We start from the raw sequence: 9,215 nt of genomic DNA, 5'->3' as shown, positions 1-9,215 counted from the left end.
GGCCCGAACACCATAACCCTTAATCCCTTTTTTCTTCAAAAAACTATCTATCTTTACCTTAAAAACATTTAATGAAGGAGCCTCAACTGCTTCACTGGGCAAGGAATTCCATAGATTCACAACCCCTTGGGTGAAGAAGTTCCTCCTAAACTCAGTCCTAAATCTACTTCCCCTTATTTTGAAGCTATGCCCCCTAGTTCTGCTTTCACCCGCCAGTGGAAACAACCTGCCCGCATCTATCCTATCTATTCCCTTCATAATTTTATATGTTTCTATAAGATCCCCCCTCATTCTTCTAAATTCCAACAAATACAGTCCCAGTCTACTCAACCTCTCCTCGTAATCCAACCCCTTCAGCTTCATGCTTCATCATTCAATAAAGATCATGGCTGATCTCATTTTAACCTGAACTTCACATTCCTGTCTATCCAAGATAACCTTTCAATGCACCCCCCCCCCTTACTTCTCAAGATTGTATCTACTTCTTCATTAAAGACATTCAAAGACTCTGTCTCAACCATCTTTTGAGGAAGTGAATTCCAAAGTTTCAGAACCCTTGGGAGAATCTTTTTTTTTCTCATCTGTCATAAATGGGTGACCCATTTATTTTTGAACAATGACCTCTTGTTCTCGATTCTCCCACAGAGGAAACATCCTCTTCACATCCACCATGTAAAGTCCCCTCAGGATCTCAAAAGGTTTCAACAAGTCGCTTCTTACTCGCCTAAACTCCAGCAAATACAAGCCTAGGCTGTCTAGCCTTTCAACAGAGGACCGCCTGCCCATTGCAGGTATTATTTGAAGGCACAGGCTCCTTTTCTAGGCAGTGGTAACAAGTGAGAAAAAGGGGAATACCAGGAATACCAACGTGAAGGCACAAACTCTCCGTGTAAGGAAAGGAACTTTGAGTCTAACTGCAGAGTTAGGAATAGGGATTGGCTGAGCTTCGGGACCAGGCTCACCAGTCTGAAGACCTTTGCCCTAGTGTCAGAGCCTGAGCTCTGTGTGAATTGAGAGACCCGTGTCACAGCAGTCACTCCACTATTGAGAACAGATCTCACCCCCCCCCCCCTCCCCCCCACCACCTGATGTGGGCACAAGTGAGAAGACTATACATTGGGTATGAGGCCAGATATCCACGTGACCTGCCTGCGAAGGCAGTGATTATCAAATGTGGAAAACACCATGATAGCAATGGTTCTGTGGGAATGAAGAACCCTGGGGGAACTTCAAAGCAGAAGACCACCCTTGTGACAGGAACCCAACCCTGACCAACTGCGCTGAAGGCAATGCCTTCCTTTCCGTTTCCATCTTTCTCCCAAAATCCTGAAAGGACTTCTTGGATAAGAGCAGAGATCAACCACCAACTACAACCCACCCCCTTAAAATCTGAGGACTCTATTCCTAGCATTCTCACTGACCCCCCTCTCCAATCTGATGCCAGATCCCTTACTCTGTACAGAGACCCTCAGTGTTCGGGAAGGGACCCACTGGACTCTGACTAACCGAGCAGTGATCTCCCAGCGCGATGGTGGAATCTCCCCAGTATGAGGAAATTATTTGTATTCATGTACCTCTGAGCTGAGGGTAAGATGCCCCCTCCCAGTATGAAAACGGTGACGCTTTTCAGGACATCCAAAACTTTTAATAGTCAATGAAGGACTTTGGAACTCTCGTCCCTGCTTTAATGTAGGAAAGACACTGACTCCTGCTGTGGGGGAAACCGAGCCCCCTAATTTAGCTGAGGGAGCTTAATCTAACAGCAGCGAATACTCGGGGAACTGCAGTTGTGACATTAATTGAGTAAGCAGAGACCCCCGACCCGCCCTAAGGGCAATGTGAGGGCAGAGACCCACCTCCCCCTCGTGTGAGCACAGGGACTTCAGCTCCCACAGCGAGGGGCTCCCCACCACCTCCCCACCACCTCCCCCCCCCTTGCTGCCTGGGGCAGAGCTCCCTCCTCCCCTCCCAGCACGCTGCCGCCCGGGGGAAGCTGGAGAGTGGGAGGGTAGGGCGGATTACTGAGTGGAGCTTTGAGCGGGGAGAGGCGCTCTCTCCCCTCTCACTGTGCAGCTATGCTTGGCCTGAGGACGCTGTGTGTGCTGCTCTGTGTGCTGGGAGCTGATGGCAGGGGCTATCCGGGCAGGAAGCGAGGAGTTCAGAAACACTACAGCACCGCCATGCAGAGGTGAGGGAAGCAGCTCATCTTCTCACTAACTTCCATTCATATTAAATCAGTGTAAGGCGCCTGTTCGGTCAGAGGGAACAGCCTGGTCCTTGAACAAGCTGCATTTCAGTCTCCTAATCGAGGGATTCGTTTAACTAACTAACAGGATGAGAGAATGTTAGTTAAACCTGTGGAGGCAAAAAAGGCGCAACTCGAATGTTGTCACAGTTAACCTGTTGACATTGGCCAGGCTCTGTTTGAGTTTAGCCACAGGTTTACCTGTAACTCTTAAAAAGGGCATGGACTGCACGAATTGTTTATGGGCAAGCCTTCAGTGTTTTATTTTTAAATTTGGGCGTAAGCAAGTGACACACATATAAAATGTGTCAAAACATCTAATTGTATAGCTCTTGTCACGAAGTATCTTACACTGTTGGTGGGAGTGCAGGGCAGTTCCACTTCTGTCCAAAGGAATGTGTTTTAGATGTTCTTTTAAATCCATGCTCACTTGAGTTTGTAATAATTTTATGGCACTTGCTAAGTGAGGTGCAGCGACTGTGTTCAGTGACTGGCCATGTGTAACCTCTGTCCCAGTTGGGTGGGTGATGAAGTGCAATGTTCTGCTATAGGAGTGGTGGGGTGAGCTTGTATTGTACAACTTTTTGGGTTGATTTGAACTTATTTTGATTGCCATTCTGACATGGTAGCTGACTCAGAATAGATTGTCCTATTCCCCCTGACTATGAGGCTGGCTATAACCCTAATTTGGTGTCATTTTGAAAGGGAGAGATGGTGGCCGTGTCACTGTCCTGGTAATTCAGAGAGCTAGGCTCATGCTTTGGGGACGAGGGGTTGAAATCCAACACAGCAGCTGGTGGAATTTAAATTGCTAATAAATCTGGAATTGAAAGCTAGTGTCCATAATGGCGATCATGAAATCATTGGCGATTGTTGTAAAAACCCATCTGGTTCATTATTATCTTTTAGGGAAGGAAATCACCATCGTTATGTGGTCTGACTCTAGATTGGCACTTCACTGTCCTCTGAAATGGCTTAGTAAACCAGACCATTCAATAAGAATTCTTACAACACCAGGTTAAAGTCCAACAGGTTTGTTTCAAACACTAGCTTTCGGAGCACAGCTCCTTCCTCGGGTTCACTTCTTACTGTGCTCACCCCAGTCCAACGGCGGCACCTCCCCATCAGACCATTCAAAAGCAATTAGGGATGGGCAACAGAATGTTGATCTTGCCAGTGATGACCACATCACAGGGAATGAATAAAGGATACAACCTCATCCCATGGAAATGAATAAAAGATACAACACAGGATACATTTACTAACTGGCTTTCACCAATTTGATGTACTTGAATGTTTCAGTCCATATGTAGTTTAATTCCCAATAATTCAGAGCATTATTTTCATTATTGTGGTGGATGGGAGGGGCCTTTTGCTGAGATTCAGTACCAAGTGTGTAATAGTACCAAAGACTGTTCATGGTTCTTCGTCATGCCCTTGAATCTTGACAGCGGGTGTCAGTTGAAAGACATGGGACATCACAGCCAAACCCAATGTTGTCCTCATTCGACATCCACACATGTAGTTTCCAGCAGTTGTCACGGGATTGGCCATCCTGGTGGATTTTTACCCCCCTATTCTAAAGGACACTGAAGCCAATGGCAGCAACTTTACCAGAGAACTAATATTGACTTTCCCCATCTGCGTGGGTTAGTGTCCGTTTGCCGAGTAAATTGTGAGTTAGCTGATCGTACCGCAATTGATTACACAGCAAGGAAACCCCTTTACACATTTGATGCCAGGGAGGTGATTGGCCTGGTCACATCCTTAACACTACAGACTATATTTCATTTTCGCTAACACAATGGCAATTGCCGCCAAAATATATCGGTTTACATTTCACCTCTGAAACCGAGTACTGCCACTTGACAGGGCAATTCTTAATTCAAAGTCTAAAGGAATGCTGTCCGTCATTAGGTAGGCACTGGTCCAGTGTTAAGAGACTGGCACAAATAGAGGATGCACTAGTCAGCCACTGAAAGTATTCAGTTTTCAAATAGGCTGTTATATAAATTCTGATTGACCCAGTTTGTTTCCAGCACTTCACTGTTTTGGGGTTGTGGGGATACAACTGTGGACATAATTTCCTGATGCTCCCGTAACTGCTATGCTTCTTGGGTGAGAAGGCAAGTCCTGAGACAGCAGGGGTGGGGGTACCCTTCAGTGCCTATTCTGCCTTGATTGCACTTGCTTCACAACCCTGCCGCCCACTGCAAGATGTAGGACAAGTGATAATGCCACTGCCGACTCTCGGGCGGCCAGGACACTCGAAAGGGAATATAAACCGAGCTTCAGGAGGTGTGATCTAGCCAGCAAAGACAGTGCTTTGCTTGCTCACTGACTGGTGTGGAGTTTGTCAGCAGCTGGGAATAGAACACCGGACAGAGAATACAATTTGTAGATTGCAGTTTGCAAGCAACATGCTTAGGTTGCCCTGACATCTGGGAAAATCTGCCTTGAAGTGTAAATGAGGTGGTTCCACCATGCTGATAGTGTTAGCCTAGCTAGCCTGCATAGCATAACCGCTTCTTTCACAGCTCTTTGTAAAGCATTGTGACATTATTGGGGCTGGAATGGTGGAGCAGAATTATTACCCAGCATGTGCGAATGACCTTAATCGAGAGCCGAGGATCTCACAATATTGCAGCACAGTCACGCCATTGGGTTCAATAGATAATGATCTGTCCAGCACGAATTTTGGTGTAATGGCCCTGTAATGATCCTGCCTCGGAAAGGTGCTGAAATCTTCATGCTGTCCCTTTAAGAGCAGGGTTGACCTCTGTGCCGATTTAAATTTTTCTTTGTGTTGATTTTGTTTGTTACAGTAAACATGAGTACTTTCATTTAGAAATGTGTTCTTGAAGCCCGGCTGTACCTCCTCTGATATGAAGCGACCTCAGGCTCCTTTTGCCTTCCCACCTGCCCCATCAATCAACCCAGTACTGACCCAGAGTCAAACAAGGTAATTCTTTGGAATGTGTTTGTTGCCTTTCCGCAGCAAGTGAGGCTCAGTGTTTCAGTGATGTATTGGCCGTCATGCACTGTTGTGTCTCTGATTCTCCCAAAGAAGGTCTATCCACATTCAAGTGAAGCTTGCTTTGATTTTAAATTGACCGAGTCAGCTTTCAGACTAAACCACTTAAGAGGGCTGCGGCCCAATTAGTTCCCCCTCAGATGTGTTTTTCTTCTCAGAAGCTGGCACAGCGCAGCAAGAAAGTGTACAAAGTATTCCGAGAGATGGGAGGAAAATTACAACCTCTTACCAAATCTCTCAAAGTGCTATTGAGTTAACCATCTGTAGATAATAATGGTAATAGAGGTTTGTGGACTTTTTAAAATTGCAAGCTCCTTTTAACTCAGACTTTCTGATGTCTGTAATGTAAAGGGCTATTATTTAAAGGAAAGAGTTCATTCCATTTAGAACCATAGAAAGGTTATGGCACAGAAAGAGACCATTCAGCCCATCATGTCCACGCCAGCTGGTAAAGGGTTTAGCACATTGGGCTAAATCGCTGGCTTTTAAAGCAGGCAAGCAGCACGATTCAATTCCCGTACCAGCCTCCCCGGACAGGCGCCGGAATGTGGAGAACTAGGGGCTTTTCACAGTAACTTCATTGAAGCCTACTCATGACAATAAGCGATTTTCATTTCATTTCATTTAATTCTATTCCCCCTATCGGTAGCCATGCAGGTTACAGCACTTCGGCTTAAATGAGTTAAAAGTTTCTGCCTCAACCACCAAATCAAGCAGCGAATTCCAGATACCTACCTCCCACTGGGTGAAAAAACTTCTCCTAAGCTTCCCGCTAATGCTTCACCAATCACCTTAACTTTGTGTCCCCTGGTGATTGAACTCTCTGTTCGGGGAAACACGTCTTCCCTGTCCACTCTATCTAGGTCCCTTATAATTGTGTACACCTCAATTAAGTCTCCCTGCCTTTGTGTACTTTTAATCTTGCTGTGGTATATAGTTCCAGTTCCCGGTATTTCCTCCAGCACCTTCTCCAATTGACCCTTTGTTTACTAGACTAATAACCTGCAATGGGCGGGTTGTCTTATGAGGGAAGGTTGGTTAGGCCGGGCTTGTATTGGCTGGTGTTTATAAGAATAAGAGGCAACTTGATTGAAGCATACAAGATCCAAGGGAAACTTGACAGGGGAGAGGATGTTTCCTCCTGTGGGAGAATCTAGAACCACGGGTCCCTGTTTAAAAAATAAGGGCTCGCCCATTTAAAACTGAGATGAGAAGTCTTTGGAACTCTCTTCCCGACCTTCCCGAACAAATGGTGGAAACAGAGACTTAGAATATTTTTAAGGCAGAAATAGATAGATGGGTTATCAGGGGTGGGTGGGAGCAGCAGAGCAGACTCAGTCCTACTTCTCCTCATTCATATGTTTACATATTCTATGTGTCTGAGCATTGAGAAGTATGAATGTTTACTTACCTGTGACTGGCAGTGATTGTTGCCAAGACTGTCGTTGATCGACATTCAGTGGATGGTGATCTGGAGCCATGGCCATTCTTTTCCTCTGCCTAGCCCAGCTGGGATGCTACAGTTGACCATAGTGCCTTTAAAACAGAAAGAAGGGGAGGATGAAATAAGAATCTATGCCACTAGAGGAAAATCAAGGTGTGGAAGCCAGTGGACAATAGGGTAGGGAATTGGCTGTGAAGCCTCCTGTAGGCGAATAGCATGCTGACACTCACTGTCTCGACTCCCTCACAAAACAAAATACCATAGGTTGGTCATTGGTTGTGGAACTGTACCTGATGAGAATCAGTGGTCTTTGAGACAGGAAAGAGGACTGACAGAAGAAAGATCAGTATAATTTTTGATTGGTTGATTTAAAAAAAAACAATGAAGGTTCGATCCCGGGTCATTGTCCGTGTGGAATTTGTACATTCTCCACGTGTTTGCGTGGGTTTCGCCCCCACAACCCAAAAGATGTGCCATGTAGGTGGATTGGTCATGCTAAATTGCCCCTTAATTAGAAAAAAAAAATTGGGTGCTCTAACTTATATAAAAAAAAAGACTCCTCTTGGCCTGCTGATCAGGAAGGAATCAACAACTGCCGGTTAGGATTCTTCCCCTACTCTCCTCCACCTTGGCCAATCTGGCCTCCACCCTGTGCTGCCTTTCCAGCCTTCTGAGCCTTCTACTAACTATGTAAGAAATAACCAACCCCCCTCCCCCCCGAGCATAAGCCTCGCAGCTCTCCCACAAAACAGAGGGGGTCACACCAGAAGGGGAATTGGGGCAGCACGGTAGCACAGTGGTCAACACTGTGGCTTCACAGCTCCCAGGTACCGGGTTCGATTCCCGGCTTGGGCCATTGTCTGTGCGGAGTCTGCACATTCTCCCCCGTGTCTGCGTGGGTTTCCTCCGGGTGCTCCGGTTTCCTTCCACAATCCAAAGACGTGCAGGTTAGGTGGATTGGCCACACTATATTGCCCTTCGTGTCCAAAAAGGTTAGGAGGGGTTATTGGGTTACGGGGATAGGGTGGAAGTGAGGGCTCAAGTTGGTTGGCAGACTCGATGGGCCGAATGGCCTCCTTCTGCACTGTATGTTCAATGATCTAGAGGTCCTGGACAGTTGAAGCCTTCAACTGATCTGAAAAAGTAGAAAATCTGATGACCTATGTCATACCCAAAGGGGAACATTGGAAGGCACACCCCCCCCCCCCCGATTGAAAAGTGGTGGGTGATATAACAACAACTTATATTTCTATCACATCTTTAACATAATGAAATGTCTCAAGATGCTTCACAGGGGCATGATAAAACAAGTCTGGCACTGAGCAACATAATCTGACATTAGGTCAGATGGTCAAAAACTTGGTCACAAAAGGTAGATTTTAAGAAGTGCATAAAAGGAGGATAGTGAGGTTGAGAGGCAGAGTGGTGCGGGGGTGGGTGGGTGTGGGCGGAATTTCAGAGCTTTAGGGCTAAGGGAACTGAAGGCATGGTCTCCAATGGTGTGGTGTTTAAAATTGAGGATGCACAAGAGAGCAGAATTAGAGGAGCACACATATCACCGAGCTCTGAGCCTGGAGGAGACTATAGGGCTATGGAGGGGGGAAGCCACGGCGGAATTTGAAAACAAGAATGTGAATTTTAATATCACAAGGTTGCTTGACCGCAGAGACTGTGTAGGTCAGTGAGCACAGGGGTGATAGGGGAACAGGACTTGGTATGAAGCGAATCATGGGCATTAGAGCTTTAAATGATCTGAATTTTACAGAGGGTAAAATGTGGGAGACCAACCAGAAGTATGTTGGAAAGGTTGAGTCTAGAGGTAAAAAAGGCATCAATGAGGTTTTCAACAGCAGGTCAGCCGAGACGGGAATAAAGTCGGGCAAAATTACTGACAAGGGAATAGATATCTGAGCGATGGTAAGAATATGCCATCAGAATCTCATCTCTGGGTCAAATGTGTTACCAAGATTACAAACAGACTGGCTTCACCTGATTCAGTTGTCAAGTAGAGGATGGCTGGCAAGCCATGATCTACAGACTCTGCCACATGCTGGGCAGGTGGTGTTTAAAGAGTAGTTTGGAGGTTTTTGCACTCCCTCCAGTCTCAACTTCATCTCTGCATGTTTTTGACAAAGTCTTTCAATGTCTTCGGTGCCTTCCTGGATGAGCTTTCTCCAATATGGTTGGTCACAAACCAGTGCCTCCCAGGAGTTTGCGGGGATGTTTGCTCTCTTCCTCTTCTGGTATCTTGGTAGGGATGTGATCAAAGCATCCCTGAGGCCAAGTATAGATTTTGGAGGATACTACGGTTATGTTGTGGTGATATTGGCAATGGTATTAAATAGGAAATTAGAAATTCATGTGATAAAAGAATATCTGTAATTAAAAGTTACTTTAATCTGTACATAGACTGGGCAAATTAAATTAGTAATAATAGAGAAGAGGATTTCCTGGAGTGTGTATGGGGTGGTTTTCTGGACCAATACATTGGA

General features: G+C 45.9%; 1 protein-coding gene across 11 annotated transcripts in view; it reads left to right on the top strand.

Annotated features, from left to right (window-relative positions):
• Positions 1-1,948: 1,948 nt before the first annotated feature.
• LOC119971661 (von Willebrand factor C and EGF domain-containing protein-like) overlaps positions 1,949-9,215 on the top strand; it is a 490,550-nt gene continuing 483,283 nt past the window's right edge. For 7 of the 11 annotated variants that reach the window (XM_038807510.1, XM_038807514.1, XM_038807513.1 and 4 more), the window contains exon 1: positions 1,952-2,188. In XM_038807510.1, the coding sequence (XP_038663438.1) occupies positions 2,076-2,188 (113 nt within the window). In that variant the 5' untranslated portion in view covers positions 1,952-2,075. Of the gene's footprint in view, positions 2,189-9,215 lie in introns of all 11 variants that reach the window. The other 4 variants (XM_038807512.1, XM_038807509.1, XR_005461887.1 and 1 more) reach the window with 3 other exon arrangements.

This window comes from Scyliorhinus canicula, chromosome 9 (assembly GCF_902713615.1).
Source record: "Scyliorhinus canicula chromosome 9, sScyCan1.1, whole genome shotgun sequence".
NCBI lineage: Eukaryota > Metazoa > Chordata > Chondrichthyes > Carcharhiniformes > Scyliorhinidae > Scyliorhinus > Scyliorhinus canicula.
Note: the sequence above shows the minus strand (reverse complement) of the source record. Positions and strands in the feature narration are given on the sequence as shown.